Source organism: Fusarium verticillioides, chromosome 5 (genome assembly GCF_000149555.1).
Source record: "Fusarium verticillioides 7600 chromosome 5, whole genome shotgun sequence".
NCBI classification, from domain to species: domain Eukaryota; kingdom Fungi; phylum Ascomycota; class Sordariomycetes; order Hypocreales; family Nectriaceae; genus Fusarium; species Fusarium verticillioides.
In genome coordinates this window covers 3,108,778-3,123,629 of record NC_031679.1, presented here as the reverse complement: position 1 = coordinate 3,123,629, position 14,852 = coordinate 3,108,778, and the positions used below count along the sequence as shown (strand labels likewise).

General features: G+C 48.4%; 8 protein-coding genes across 8 annotated transcripts; 4 read left to right on the top strand and 4 right to left on the bottom strand.

Annotated features, from left to right (window-relative positions):
- Positions 1 to 32: 32 nt before the first annotated feature.
- FVEG_09064 (hypothetical protein) lies at positions 33 to 2,030 on the bottom strand. The gene has a single exon (XM_018897976.1). The coding sequence runs from the start codon at positions 1,818 to 1,820 to the stop codon at positions 237 to 239; it is 1,584 nt and encodes a 527-aa protein (XP_018755761.1). The 5' UTR covers positions 1,821 to 2,030; the 3' UTR covers positions 33 to 236.
- Positions 2,031 to 3,340: 1,310 nt separating this feature from the next.
- On the top strand, positions 3,341 to 4,612 carry FVEG_09063 (hypothetical protein; the record flags this gene model as incomplete). Its single annotated transcript, XM_018897975.1, has 3 exons — positions 3,341 to 3,511; positions 3,567 to 3,683; positions 3,735 to 4,612. 3 exons carry the CDS (start codon positions 3,341 to 3,343, stop codon positions 4,605 to 4,607), a joined length of 1,161 nt encoding a protein of 386 aa, XP_018755760.1. The 3' UTR covers positions 4,608 to 4,612.
- A 651-nt stretch (positions 4,613 to 5,263) lies between these two features.
- Positions 5,264 to 5,653, top strand: FVEG_09062 (hypothetical protein; the record flags this gene model as incomplete). Its single annotated transcript, XM_018897974.1, has 1 exon — positions 5,264 to 5,653. The coding sequence occupies one exon, from the start codon at positions 5,264 to 5,266 to the stop codon at positions 5,651 to 5,653; it is 390 nt and encodes a 129-aa protein (XP_018755759.1).
- A 304-nt stretch (positions 5,654 to 5,957) lies between these two features.
- FVEG_09061 (mitochondrial intermembrane space import and assembly protein 40) lies at positions 5,958 to 7,679 on the bottom strand. Its single transcript, XM_018897973.1, has 3 exons — positions 7,067 to 7,679; positions 6,650 to 7,013; positions 5,958 to 6,596 (listed from the first exon to the last, which is right to left on the bottom strand). Exons 1-3 carry the CDS (start codon positions 7,275 to 7,277, stop codon positions 6,134 to 6,136), a joined length of 1,038 nt encoding a protein of 345 aa, XP_018755758.1. The 5' UTR covers positions 7,278 to 7,679; the 3' UTR covers positions 5,958 to 6,133.
- A 238-nt stretch (positions 7,680 to 7,917) lies between these two features.
- FVEG_09060 (thiamine pyrophosphokinase) lies at positions 7,918 to 8,812 on the top strand (the record flags this gene model as incomplete). The annotated part of the gene is made up of 3 exons (XM_018897972.1): positions 7,918 to 8,050; positions 8,107 to 8,177; positions 8,234 to 8,812. 3 exons carry the CDS (start codon positions 7,918 to 7,920, stop codon positions 8,810 to 8,812), a joined length of 783 nt encoding a protein of 260 aa, XP_018755757.1.
- FVEG_09059 (isopenicillin-N N-acyltransferase) lies at positions 8,181 to 9,842 on the bottom strand. The gene is made up of 2 exons (XM_018897971.1): positions 9,755 to 9,842; positions 8,181 to 9,700 (listed from the first exon to the last, which is right to left on the bottom strand). The coding sequence occupies exons 1-2, from the start codon at positions 9,755 to 9,757 to the stop codon at positions 8,975 to 8,977; spliced, it is 729 nt and encodes a 242-aa protein (XP_018755756.1). The 5' UTR covers positions 9,758 to 9,842; the 3' UTR covers positions 8,181 to 8,974.
- Positions 9,843 to 10,187: 345 nt separating this feature from the next.
- Positions 10,188 to 11,538, bottom strand: FVEG_09058 (isopenicillin-N N-acyltransferase). Its single transcript, XM_018897970.1, has 2 exons — positions 11,356 to 11,538; positions 10,188 to 11,288 (listed from the first exon to the last, which is right to left on the bottom strand). The coding sequence occupies exons 1-2, from the start codon at positions 11,389 to 11,391 to the stop codon at positions 10,245 to 10,247; spliced, it is 1,080 nt and encodes a 359-aa protein (XP_018755755.1). The 5' UTR covers positions 11,392 to 11,538; the 3' UTR covers positions 10,188 to 10,244.
- A 428-nt stretch (positions 11,539 to 11,966) lies between these two features.
- FVEG_09057 (hypothetical protein) lies at positions 11,967 to 13,279 on the top strand. The gene has a single exon (XM_018897969.1). It carries the CDS (start codon positions 12,040 to 12,042, stop codon positions 13,237 to 13,239), a length of 1,200 nt encoding a protein of 399 aa, XP_018755754.1. The 5' UTR covers positions 11,967 to 12,039; the 3' UTR covers positions 13,240 to 13,279.
- The last annotated feature ends 1,573 nt before the right edge of the window (positions 13,280 to 14,852 follow it).

Below are 14,852 nucleotides of genomic sequence, written 5' to 3'. Positions count from 1 at the left end.
GGTCAAATTTTGCAGGTGTAAAAAGACGAATGGCAAAGAGGTGATCCCCACATTCTGAGCAGTGATAATCTTGAGATTCTCATTGCCAACAACCATTTGACCCTTGAAATTAAGATTAATTATTCTATAAAATTTTGTCTCGTATTGCTGACCATTCTGATCGAGACTTTCTACCTTGTATTGTATCAGATCCGTGCATTAGGTGCTTGTTGCTTCTTAGTAAACACTATTCAACCTCACTCTTGGACTTCCTTGGCCTTTTGTTTCTTCTCTTCTTTCACTCTCAACTCCTCGCGCCATTTGACTCCACGAACCATGACAGTGATCAAAATAGGACACCCAAGGACATAGAGTCCTCCAACTAGGGTGAAAGCCCAGCCAGTACCCATAGCATCAATCATTGGCACAATTGCTGCACTGGCTCCCGCTCCTACTAGACAGCGCGTAAGGTTATTCGCAGCGCTCGCCGTGCCAGCCTTCCTGGGATGGATGTCAATCAGCAGCGAATTGACTGTATTATTAAAGCCAACGACTCCTACGCCCAAGATTCCACTCAGCACACACGGGACAGCAATATGAGCCCGGGCGTGAACGGCCCATCCCCAACAGACGAGCGTAGCAGCCGCGAGCATTAGGAGAGGGAAGCCGAATTCCAGACGAGCACGCTCAATTGGAAAGCCGGATAGGTCTTGTTGCTTACTTCGCTCGTATGGTATGCCCTGCTTCTCGCAATGTCGCTTGAAGTTGCGATTTGTAAGACTACCCACGATGAACGCTGCAATGACTGATCCAGCTGCCAGAGGGAGAAAGGTCAGTCCGATCTCAAGTTCGTTGTAGCCATATATCTCCTTGAATAGAGTGGGCATGGCGGTTGCTATGCAGTAGAAGCCAGCGAAGCAGATACTGCTGAAGCCGAGAAGGAAACCAGTTTCTTTCTCAAACAACATCAAAATCGAGTCGAGGACATTGGGGAACTTGAATTTGAACTTCTTGACGGTCGAGGCTCGTGAGCCTTGCCGACTCAAACCGTTCTTCTCTGACTCAGAACGCTTCCGTCGGGATGCAAGAATCTGCCATACTGAACGGTACATCAAAGGCGCTTTGATACTGCCATCACCGACAATCTCACGGCATGTTTCTGGGTAGAACAAAGCGAGAAGAGCAATGGCTACACCGGCGAAGATGGCGAGAAACCAGAAAATTGACCTCCAGCCTAGAAACTCGGCGAGCACGCCACCTATAATTGGACCCAATGATGGACCCAGCACTGATGGAACAGCTGTCAGACCGATGTACTGACCTCTTTCGGCTGAGGTGACAACATCAGCCACGACAGCGAAGCATAACGCAACAGTGCTAGCAGAGCCAGCGGATTGAAGACAACGAAGACCCAGCAGAGCACCATAGCTAGGAGCCAGGGCGAGACCAATGTTGGCTGCTATGTAAATGGTAAAGCATACCAGGTATGCAGGTCTTCGTCCACCACTGTCAGCTAGTGAGCCAATGAACATGGGTGTTATACCCTGGAAGATCATGTAAGTCGTGACAGTAAGGTTGATCTGGGATGTGGTCACGCCCAAGTCGTTGGCTATAGCTGGCAGGGCAGGGAAGTATATCTGGGCTGTCATTGGTGAAAAGAGGGCTGTTGAAGCGGCAGCCAGAACAATGAGCCGCTTCTGCCATAGTGAGAAGCTTGAATAAGGAGCATCTGGGGTTTCAATTTCCGTATTGGTTTGTTTTTCGGGATCCTGGTCTGATACACGAGTGTGAGTACTCTCGCTATCGCCAATATGGTCGTCGTCTTGCTTCGGTGCACTCATCTTGCAATAACTCTTGAAGATTTTCTGAAGAGACAAAACAATGTCATTTTGATCAATAAAAGAACGAAGAATCAATGAGATCAAGATGAAATAAATAACGATTTGAGGAGCAGGGTAAAATGCTAGAATTCGATTCTGTTTGGATCGCAAGTGCTAGAATCCACATCTTTCGGTGCCGAGTCGGCACCAGGCGTTGAGGGTGTGCTCTGCAGCAAATCAACCACCAGTTTGTAGTATAACTTGCCTTACGATTGGCCGAAGAATCGATCTGGAGACTCACTAATGGAGATTGACGATATTATTTCCGGTATAAGTTGTGTCAGTTGGCAGCTGTTTGTAAGACGGGACTCTTCTCCGACTCCGACTACGGGATGACTCAACTTGTTGGATAAGTATCGGAGCTGGAGTTCTTCTAGAGGCTTGAACTGTTGAGCAGAATTATGAATACAGGGTGTTGATTCTGGAAATTCTAGAGTGTTGGGCAAGCTTCAAGTCATGCATGGTATAGACCGTGCTGGGTCGATACAGGCGGTGTAACAAGCTGATCGAACCACTACCTTACCTTTACATCAAGCCAATTCTTCAGCCTGCTTTAAGTCGACAATAGATTCTATTCATATTGATGATGTTTCAACCAACGTGACCTGTCCCTGCATTGGAGCTAGGCCCGAGTGACGCAGACGATACCTAACCTAGGTCTAAGTCTTGAGCATGACCATTGCAATACTCTCCAGGCTTTCGGCATATCAAGAAGGGTCACGAGTATGTCACATACGCCTTCATATCCATTCGAAGAAGCATGGTTCTCTAAACTACCACGTTCTAGGAAAGCTGAGATATTGGTGATCTGAACTGAACCTCTCCAGGAGGGGTAAAACTTCTAACTGCTATCCTGAATAGCACAAGATGTAGGTATGATATAAAATTTAGTATATTGCAAGAGAAGTTTAGAAGATCTTGTGACTATGATGTGGTCTTTGACACCTTGATCTACTGTCCAATGCTTTCTTGCTCCCTGATGCCTCATTCTTGATGATCGCAGGGCTCCACTTTGATGGGCCAGTTGGTATTGTAAGATACGTTTAGGAATCAGATAAGGCATGATTTTCGGAATCCTGGCGGATCTGTGAAGTAGATTGATACAAGGACAATAAATTAGATCATAGGATGCAGAATTTTGAGGTCTTTGGGTTTGTAGGTGAAGCTTCATGATGATGCTGAGGCATATCGTCAATTATTGTTAGTAATTGGCCGCGGGAAACTATCGGCGCTAGAACATGAGCCCGCCGCGGAAACGATCTTTACTATCTATCTATACTCAAATTGTAAGGTCGCCATCACTGTAAATACCGCTCATCAGTGAAATAATACCTCAGGTCCGTGATTCAGCTGAAGCGGAAGAAGTATAAAGTCGAGTCGACGCTTCTCAGTGACCTCGATATCGCTCCCCGCATTACTCGATTCGCCTCAGGTTGAACACTTCGATCATACAGCCAAAGCAACCCAGACAGCTCTTCAAAATGGATTATTCACTGGAGAATCATAAAGCTTTCATCGGAAAGCACGTCTCAGAGCTTCCTACACCGTCACTAGTTGTCAATCTGCCTGTTCTCAAGACGAATGTTGAGACTTTACATCGCGATGTTGAGAAGCTCGGCATTGGCTTTAGACCTCATGTCAAGACATTGAAGGTATGATGTACATATACAGTTTGAGATAGTTATGGGCTAACTCGGTGTTTGACAGTGTCTTGAGGTGACCCGGTTGATGATGGCTGATGGGAAATACAGGGGAATCATTGCCTCCACCATTCCCGAGATTCAAGGTGCTCTACCCCTGGTGAAGGAGGGCATCTTGGAATCGGTAAGATACGCCAGATATTTATGAAGATGAGAAGTACTGAATATTGCGCAGTGTCTGTACGGGCTTCCTGTCTATCCTGGTACGCTGCCTAGGTTGGTTGAGTTGCGAAAATCGCTACGTATCATGCTCATGGTCGACAATGAGCAACAGGTCGAGTTTCTCGAAGAGTCACCTTCAAGCAAGCAGCCCTGGGATGTTTTTATCAAGCTTGATGTTGGGTCGCGCCGAGCAGGCGTTGAAGCTAACAGCGCTGCATTGAACCGCTTGGTAGAGCGCGCGCAGAAGTCGTCTGCCATTAGTATCTACGGATTCTACTGTCACGCGGGTCATTCGTATGGAGGTCGATCGCGAGACGAGGCCGAGAAAACGCTCAACATAGAGGTGTCGAGCGTCTTAGCCGCAGCTAAGCTTCTGCCCTCTGATCACCAGCTTGTCATCTCCGTCGGCAGTACACCAACAGCGCATGTCGTCGAAAGCCTCAAGGCATCAATGCCAGATAACATCAAGCTGGAGCTCCACGCAGGCAACTTCCCCTGCAACGATCTCCAGCAAGTGTCAACTGGTCTTGTGACAGAGACGCAACAATCCGTGTCTGTAGCGGCTGAAGTATGCAGTGTATACCCGGAGAGGAACGAAGCGCTCGTCAACGCAGGAGTAATCGCGCTGTCGCGTGAGGCCAGCGCCTTTAGCGGATTCGGCCGAGTGGTGGGCAGTCCGGCGTGGGGTGTGGTCCGATTGTCGCAGGAGCATGGGATCCTGGGGACGAGCGAAGGACGAAAGGTTGACGAGGACTACAAGGTCGGACAAAAGGTTCAGCTGTGGTGCAATCACGCTTGTATAGCTGCGGCTGCGTTTTACGTGTATTATGTTGTTGATGAGCAGGGCATGGTGAGGGACACATGGATTCCTTGGAAGGGATGGTAGGGATTCTAGGGAACAAGCAAGTCATCAATTAAACGATTGTCACTGAAACTTGATCAGCATCAGCAAAGAATTGGCTCTTCTGATTCGCTCCCCCAGGTCCTGTTCCTGACTCCAATTTCTTCCGAGCCAAGGGAAATCCTGCTTCCTTGTTGATTGAAGGAGAGCGTCCAAGTGGGTCTCGAGCCGCATACGTCATCGGCGAATTGCGGAAGCTCAGGTTCAAAAGGTGCGGGCTTCAATGATCTGCGTCACATGAAGAGCCATCTTCTCTCCTCCATCTTTTCCTCGATCACGATACTCTCTCTTGGTTTCTCTCCATCCAATTTGCCCTTTGCGACAAACACAACAGGATAACAAATCCCCAGCAACTCGAGTCTACTCTCTTATTCCCCTCTCTACCCCGCCTTACCATCAGTAAGTATACACGTCACTGTAGCGTATTTGTGCCCAACATCAGATCACTGACTCTATCGCAGTGTCTTACGCCGACGTTGCTGCCAGTGGCCCCAAGCAGAGCCCTGAGGAGGTGAGTTACTCTCCATACAACATCACATCTCCGCGACCCTTCTTGCTAACCCCTCCAGGCTGCTGCCCCTCAACCTCCTCAGGTCATCACTGACGAGTCCGCCTCCACCGCCTCTTTGGTCGATGTTGATATGCCTAGCGTGCACACTGTCCCTAACGACTTCCTTGAGCAGGAGATCAAGACAGAGACCCAGGCTGCTCGCGTAGAACGGGAAGAGGAGGCCCGCGAGGAGAAGCGAAAGCGTGACGAGGCTGCCGCTAAGGCCAAGAAGGCCGACAACTGGCTCATCCAACAATTCTCTCGCCTGTCGGACGGAAGTGCTACTGGCCTCGTTATTGCCAACTTCGCTACTGTTGTCGGTCTGGGCGCATACCTTGGCTACAAGGGCTGGGGCCTCTATGAGAAGGGCAAGCTTGACTGGAAGGCCGTCACTCTCGGTGCTGGTATCCTCGCTGGTGTGACAGCTGCCGAGGGTGCTGTTGGACGATATCTGTACAAGGGCAAGAAGGGCGGCAACTAGGAGTCGAGCGGCGATGATACCCTACAACAACGCAAATGCCGATGTACCAAAAGCTCCTCTTGAGGCCCGAAGCATCTAAACAAGCAAATCTTTGCTTTGTAACTGTTGAACGCTGAAAGGAACGAACGAACGTTGTTGATGGATTACATGATATAGTTTTTTGTTTTACTGCATTTTCGCTTTGCTCCATAATTCTCTACTCTGGCTGATACCAGGCTAGTACTCATCTCTCACGTTTGGAGGCATAAGAATTGATACCTATGTTCAACAAAACTGTTCTCAAATCAAACTTCACAAGGGTCGCTTAAAGATTCGAAACACTAAAACATTGAGGTGTGATCGTGTCTATTAATTTCGCGGCTCTGTCCCTTCTCATCATACAGCATTGGTACACATGGATAACCTCGCCCATATCAAGATCCTAAATATTTTACAAAATGTAGTTCTTCGCCCTTAACAGCGCCAATATTTTACACCTTTTTACTGCTTCTTCTCAGCCTCCTTCTTGGCTTCCCTCTCCTGCTCAATAATCTTGATCTCAGCGTTGGCAGCGGTAGCATCATGCGCTTGCGAAGGCTCAACGAAGACTTCCTTCACAGGAACCTCGGACTTGTGCATATCCTGCCACAACTCTGGGTTGTGTGGCTTCTCTATGGGGGTAGCGACATCCTGAACCTTTCGGGATCCGTTAACAAGGGTATTCTTCTCGGCTTCGCTGGAAGTTGCTCGGGGAGGGACTTGTTGATCGGGCTCGGCTGCGGCAGAGGAATCTTCAGGCAGGGACTTGAAATCGGTAGCGGCGGCCTTGTCGGCAGCAGGCGCCTTGCGAGCGTCTGGAGCGGGCTGCTCATCGCCAAAATCGGGAGTGGGAGCACCCTCCTCGTCATCGGCGAGCTCAGCGCCGTAGATTTCTGGGTATTTCTTGAAGCACTCTTGCATACCCCTGTTCCTGAATTAGCAAGCTACGAAACAAGTCCATTGTTCGGTATGACGTACTGGAACTTCTCGATACAGTCCATACCCTTGGGCTCCTCGGTCGAGTACACAAAGCAGCTGAACGCAGTCTTGAACTCCTCACCGCAGGGACCGTGAGCCATACCACCCAAGCAAGGGCAGTCCCAGTTGATCTCTCCAGTCTCGGGGTTGAAAGCGCCTTGCTGGTCGGCCTCCTCTTCTAAGGCAGCAGGCGATCCATCGGCGGCAGCGGCTTGAGTATTAGACTGTTGAGGGTCGGAGGGCTTTGATGACTCGGCGGGCTTCTCGCTCTTGGCCTTGATCTGTTTGCGCTTCTCCTCGAGGACGGAGTCGACAGTGGGGAGGTCATCGTCGGAGAAGGCAGCAGGTGCGGGAACCGTTTTTGCTGTTCGATATTAGTCGCATAATCTCTAATTCTGAGTATCAATTGCAACGCACAGATAGCCTCATCAGCAAAGATGGGACTTGTGTTGTAGTAATAAACAGCACCGAAGGCCAGACCCAATCGTGCCACAGAGCTCTTCCAAGATCGGGACTTGTCGGCGGGAGTAGCTGTCGAGTTAAATCGTCGAGGGGCTGCGCGGATCGTGTTCGAGCGCAAGCTGGCAATTACAGGCCTCGAGGCCGATCGCATAGTGGTACGATACATTTTGAATTATAATAGTTAACAAAGGAACGAAGGTCAATGCAGGAAATCAAGAATACAAGAGGAATTGGTCAGCAGTGGTGGAGCATCGAAATCTTGGAGTATGATGCTTGGAAATACTTGGCCCTGGTCTCCGAGATGCCGGCCAGTTGCGCGAAAAAAGTGTAACCGTAATTTAACCGTCCGTGCTCTTTATCTGATAACAGCCTTATCGCGCCATGACGTTCCCCCACCATCGGCTTCTACCTATTGGATCTAGGCAGTGTGCATTCATTCCTGATCATATGAGCTGCTTCTATACCCTCATAGGGCTTAACGTGCAGGCTGCGTCTAGATCTCTTTTTGACTTTCGACCTAGATTGTGGCTGTTACAGTAGACCAAAGTTTGTTTTGTCAAACACGTTGGTTCAAGCGATCAGCAGAAGACAAAGGAAAGAAAGGGAGAAAACTGTCGCACAGGAATCGAGGGGAAGTTTCTCGAGCTAGGCATTGTCTCGCCATTTCTCAGGGAGAGGAAAAAGCAAAACCATTCTTGTCTTGACAACTTGCGAATATCTCGCAAGGGACACGACGATTTAGATCGCATCTACTTCATCTTTTCTACTCATTGCAAGTCGCATACTAACCAAAGATATCCTCAATCATGGCGTCCAAATCTTTCGAATGGCGGCCGGCAAAGCTGCTCCAGGACTATAACATAGGCCAGGACTTTGCGCTGCTCATTCTAAACCAGCCGTTGAAGAACGGCGTCAATTTGCGCAAGCTCTGGAAGAACTGTACGTAGCTTGACATGCTGCTCTTGCGGTCTCAGTGCCTAACGTCCATTTCTCAGCTTCTGTGAGAGTAGCCGCTGATGGTGGAGCGAATCGTCTACACAAGCTGTCGTCTTTCCACGGAAAATACGTACGTTGCGATACTGCTCGTGGATCGTAATATTAAATGGTTTGCTAATCCTACAGTCTAACCTTCAACTCATCATTGGCGACCTCGATTCCCTCACCCCACAAGTCCGCGATTTCTACTCGTCGCAACCCTCCCCTGCGACAGTCATCCACGACGCTGACCAAGAGTCGACCGACTTTGCAAAGGCTATTAACTGGATTCGCAAAGAATACCCCGAAGGTATCGACATCGTCGCACTTGGAGGTATTGGAGGCCGTGTCGACCAAGGTCTTTCTCAGCTTCACCACCTGTACCTCTTCCAAAACGACCCCGATTATGCGACCGGTCGACTGTTTCTTCTCTCTGGCTCAAGTTTGACATTCCTGCTCAAGGCTGGTAGTCATCAGATCCAAGTACGAGAGGAGGGTGAGGAAGATGCCTTTGGCAAGCATGTTGGTATCATCCCTCTGAAAGAGGCTGCCAACATCACGACAAAGGGCTTCGAGTGGGACGTCGAGAACTGGCATACTGAGATCGGTGGCAAGCTGAGCACTAGCAATCATATCCTGCCTGAGTCCCAGGTCGTGTCAGTGACGACGGACAAGGATGTACTCTTCACAGTAGCACTCAAAGAAGGCGACGGCGATGACGAATAGCATAGTGCTTCAGCAAAGAACATGTTGACTTGGCGTGGTATGATACAAGCAAAAAGACAACACAAGACACTCAAAAACTCCATGCGCCGCGCTGATACCCCTAAGCGTACGTTTCTGTAACATTCCTCTTCCAAATACTTGAAGCCCAGTTCGGGTTCTTTTCTACCGCAAGAAATGGAGTACCAGCCAACAAAACAGGAAGAATATCAAGACGCCCGCAAAGAAGATCCATTTGTCCTCCTTTGCCCGTCGCTCTACCATACGGATCGTATCGCCGCTTACGCCAAGGGTGTTGGCTACGTTGTAGAGTCGCTTCTGGGTGCTCTTGAGCATCTCCCGTTGTTGACCTAGATCGCCCAGTACAGCCTGTCCGCGTGCAATATAATCATCTAGCGCTTGGTTTGTGTTTGCGAAAAAGTTCTGTTCCCTGAATGCATGCGCCTCGCGCTGCTCATCTGGCGAGCCCGTTGTCAAGGCGCTGGCTTGAGGTTGGTGTCGAGGCTGGAACGCAGAGTGCGTGTTTGTTGTTGTAGCGTTCGCATAAGGGTTCTCGGGTGTAGCATTATACGGTCTTCGGCCAAGAAGTTCTGTGCGATTTGCCTGGTGTTGAGCATCATCGCGAACTTTCTTCAGCGAATCGACTTGGGTTCGAAAGTCGGAGAGATCTTCGCGAAACCTCTTTACTCGCTCGAAGCCCTCTTCTTGCTTCTTTGGGACGATCTCCTGACGGGCGAGAGCTTGGTATTCATCGAGGGTCTTGGTAAAGGAGGCGATTGAGGCGGACACGTTGCCAATTTCGGAGGGAGATGCTTGAGGTTTGCTGTTGAGGCTGGAGAGCTCTGCGCGGAGAGACTTGCTTTGCCGCAAGGCGGAATTGTAGGCGATATTCTACGTTGAGGAGTCAGCGGGTGTATGCTTGAATATTTATTCGGTCTGGCCTACCATGGCGACGGGCTTGAGGGAAGAAGATGGAGGTTGTCGAGCAATGCAACGACAACTTTCATCATGATTTCTAGGTGTTCAGATACATGATAAGGCCAGATCTCGCGGAACGGATTAATGACACACCGCCTGAGACAGTCCAAAGTACTAAGGCTACCCTGCATCTTCTGAACACCCGAAGTAAGGGGGCGACATTTTGATAGAAAGTTTCCGATGCTAATATTATATATCTTTCTAATCTTGTGTACTCTGATATGAATTTCTTCTGATAAACTCTATGCCTATAAGCTCTCGATGTTCCATAGCAGGAATGCATCGCGGTTTCACTTAAAGTTAGCGACAACCTTGATCATAAGAAGCCACAGTTTTACAAAGTTGAGAATTGGATCTGCTCTCATGATTCAAAGTTAATGCTTTGTAGAACTAAAAAGATGGAAACTATAGTAACTTCTTCATTTCGATTATAAGAGCTACGTGTATATTCTCCCGCTCAAGCTAAGCCTGGTGACAGTTCAATTCTCTCAGTCCAATTCGTTGGCCTCCCCATAGTGACAATCGCTTTTCTCTTGGTCAGGTCCATATTAATGGTGAAGAGTGTTGCTTTGCCGTTCCCGGGTGAGAACTGATCACGGTTGATTGCTGTTGGATAACCTTGCTCATCCTTGAAGAAGTCAAAGAATGAAGAATGGTCGATGGTTGAGGTCGCCAATCTCTCATCAAGAAGCTGGGCGATGCGCTTGATGCGGTCGCTGGAATCGGGTATCCAGCCGGGCTCATCTACCCCGGGATGGTCAAGAAGTAGATGGTTCGTGTGAATAAGTGTTCCGTTGCCGTCAAAGTGGATTTCTTTGATCCCTATGCTGGTGCATTCCAAGCCTATAGCTTCAGATGGATCTGACACGAGAATATGACCACTTCCTGCTGTGCCAACTTCATACAGCTTCTCGGCTGCTTCGCGCGCCGAATGAGATTCCAAAGCTGTTCGCAGAGCGAGATGAATGGGGATTTTGGTGTTATCAACGCCCCGAGCTCGGATAGCGTTTAGACAAGTTCCTACACCAGAGGAGTTGATACCAATCTTGCCAATTACACCCCCTTCAGTCACCATGGAGATATCAGGTATATCTGTTCCAGGCTGAGAGATATGACAGACGAACAGATTAGGTGCTTGTTCAGGCTGCCAGTCCCAGTTCTGCGCAAGGAGAACCTCCCCGTTGGGCTGACGAAATGCAGCGCTCGTGCAGCCATCGGTCTGGATAGGTGCACTCGGGACTCGAGTATATAAGCCGAATGTGATCTCTGTTCGGACGTTGAGAGCGACGATATCAACTAGCTCGAAGCCAGCGCCGTCCGCTAAGCCTTGAAGCTCCTCGACATAGCGTGGGAATAGTGTTTGCAGAGGCTGAATGTATTGCTGAGCCTCTTGGCGTACTGCCTCCCAGTTCATGGCGCATGATTCTTGATACAGATCTTTGTAAAAGGCGATAGATCCTACAACCCTGTCTTTTGCAGCTGTGCCATGTTTATGACCAATCTGTATTTGAATAGTAAGTTAGTCCCCAAGATTGGATTATGACGTTAGTAGAATGGAGTTTCTTTACCTCATAGGGCGTGCCTGAGCAGTGGACTTCTAGCATTATGAGTGGTTTACAGAGGAATCAGAGGACGAATTGATAGTGTCGGAGTCAGAAGTGAGCCCGCTCCCTTACCCCAACATGAGGATTATATACCCATCAACGCCGTGCTCCCAATCAAGAGTGGGGGTTAGCTGAGGCAAAACTACAGATATCCTGATGATCCTTTGACGTGTACAACTTCTCTCTAGCACAGCATTGCACATGCTGTTGACGTGATCATCGTGATTTGGTAAGGCTGATATTTTGACATCTGGATAAGTTTATTCCCCTGGATGCACTGCAACGTAGTCGAACTCAGTAATTACATACCGGAAGTCTGCCAGTAAACTAATTTCAAAGTCTTCGCAGTATGTGACGCTATAGAATTGTCTTAACATTTGATGTCAGCTTCAGAGTTCGGAGGGTTATAGCCGGTTTGGCTCGGCCGAGTCTACCGATAATAGGCACTTTGGGTGGACACCACAAAAGGTAATGATAAATCATGATTGGAGGTCTCATGAACCTCTTATTAACCCCGGTATCCATCTCCGTTGTGTAGCTTCGGATGCGACCCGACTTCAAAAAGATCCAAACCTGAAAATCTCAATATCAACGATACCGAGCTTCCTCTATTATAGACATACCGAAGTTTCAAGACACGCAGTCAAGATGGGAGACTTGCCACATTTGAGTGATCATATCGGAAGCTTCAGCTTATCATCTATTCACCCGGCTGACCCAGCTTACACTCCGCTCCTCTATCGGCTCCGCGAAGAAACCTTCCAGAACCGAACAACTCAAGTCAGACATGGCTCTTATCTCAGACGGTTTACTCGAGATACTTCCTTCAACATAGCTGAAGCTATCAAGGAAAACTCCGGGATTGATCTCAACAATTTCATGCGCCGGCATGGATTGACCGGCTGCGTTGTTGTTCAGAATGGAGCCATAAAACTCGAAGAATACAGACACGGAAACTCTCAAGCATCTCGTAACGACGTTCAATCAGTCACAAAATCTTTCGTCGCAACAGCTCTGGCTATTGCGCAGCAAGAAGGAAAACTATCCGTCAACGACCCAGTATCTCGACATGTCGAAGAGCTGAAAGGAACTGCTTGGGCAGACGTGCCACTTCTTGCTCTGTCTAGTATGTCTTCAGGGGTAGTTGAACAGTCCGAAGAAGAGCGTCCCGCCGATGTGCCCAATCCCATGTATGCCACTGAGCTTTATCCTCAAACGGATCCTGAAGCTGTCGTCAACTGGCTCAAGACTTCGAGGAAAGTGGCTGAGCCTTGGGAAGAGTTTCACTACTACAACCCGAATTATTATGTGCTGTCGACAGCGATTTCACGTGCAACCGGAGAGCCTCTGAACGAATACATCTCGCGCACGATATGGGATCCTGCTGGAATGCAATACGATGGGTACATACGAACAACAGGCGCAGGACACGTGGATGGCCACGGAGGTCTCTCGATAACTTTGACAGATATGGCACGCTTCGGGTGTTTTATTCTTGAAACTTTCAAAGACGGAGGGAAAGGCCCTTCAGTGCCACCCGGCTGGTTCCAAGACATCTCTGATGCCAAGAACAGTGTCGGAGCCAGGGCTCTTCAACCGGATAATTTTGTCTCCAACTTTGGCTATGAAAGCGGTTGGTGGACGACAGGCAGGGGGGACAAGGAGTATAAAATGGGAGACGATGGTGCGTTTGCGGCGATTGGTATGTATGGCCAGTCTATTTACATAGTCCCAAAGTTGGACGCCGTGATCGCTATCCAATCTGGTTACCCAGAGCATGAGTTGGACTTGTTCACAAAAAACGCAGAGCTGGCGACTGCGATACTCAAGGCACTGAGGGAATGGTGATAAGTTATAAAAGTTAGACACGACTAAATTTATTCCACTGAAACATTTCACATTTTGCCTTTAGTATATTGTCTCTTAAACATCATAAGGTTTACGTTCTAACAGTAGCCTATCGCTATCAGGAATTGAGCAGCTTTGTAGAATATCGTGACAGTTCAATTTTTGACTTCAGTTTGAGATCTGTAAGTCAAGGTAACTTTCCGGTCATGCTCTTCTCGTTGGTCTCTGACACCTATGATGTTCCGAGCCATCAAGCGGTATATGACTTATTGTCTTTGCCGGATCATAGTATGATTTTGATCGCCGTTTTGAAAGGCCTAGGCGTTTATGCCAAAGTAAAAGGTTTCAAGAGTGACTATAAGAGGCCTATCGAGTATCTGGGTTAAGAAATTTCTTTATTTACAATCTCTCAGGAAATTCTAAACTAAAATCAAGTGTACTATAGAAACTTTATACCACTACTAACCTTATCCTTTTCTCTTTTTTCTTTCCGTCCTTTTGATTCTAAAACACCTTAATCAGACATCTTTGAAGGACAACCTAAATTTGTATCTTCAAGTCTTCACTATTTCCCGACAACATGCAGCTTGGCAAGCCGTGGTGCAGCACCTGCTGCATCTCCTTCAAGACTTTTGAGGAGCACCGAGATCACTCAAAGTCAGGAGAACAGTAAATTACCTATCTCTTTCACCCTTAATTACATGCACTAGCCAAACTTTAGTGTTTTCGAGGTCCAAATTCGCTATAGCGGCCCAAGTATTCCTCGTTATGTTATGGAGAAAGCCATAGAAAACTGGGATAGAGAAGGAATTACGGGATGAAACCCTGGGAGGATGTCCAAGAGATGGGGCCAGAGATCTGTGAGGTAGAGATTCCAGACTTCCATCAAGACCTCTGTCTCTTTTGTCACCATACGAGCTCGACCTTCGGAGAACATGGCTCACATGAAGATAGGCCATAGCCCACAGCTTCACCATCCAATCCTTGGGAGGTTATGATATTAAGCCCATCACTGTTGTCAGATGCCTTCATAGTATCATATTTGGCTGCTACGAATGTATATCCTGCGGCAAGCAACGCCGCATGTTGGAAGGGACTCAACATCACATGGTTGCTAAGAACCATTGTCATCTCCAGATGACATACGAGATTTTAAGATTCTTTCAGGAGGAAGAAAGCTTCGATGCTCAAGAAACTCGAGAAAACCAAGATGCTCAACTTAGACTATCAACTCAGGCTTGCCATAACGACAGGGCTATCATTCAGCGTCCCCCACTGCGACGCATGCCGAAGTTTCTTGGGTATAGAGCACCGGGGATGGCCATCATATGTGCGAAGAGAAGCAAGGGTGGTGTTGTGTTTGCGGCAACTAGCGGGCAACTGTCACTAGGACGGAAAGCAATGAGAGGGGATCATGCCCAGGAGACTCAACAGCCACATACAGCTTTCCAAGAAGCGGTCTGAAAGCGAGGGTTGGGCTGGGACTTTCTGATATGCATTTTGAGATAAATGCGTTGCAGTGAGACAATGAACGGACGGACCTATGGGTCGTAGCATGGCAGAACTGGATGGCACCGCTGAACTCTGGGAAGAAGAGCTGCAGAACATAGTTA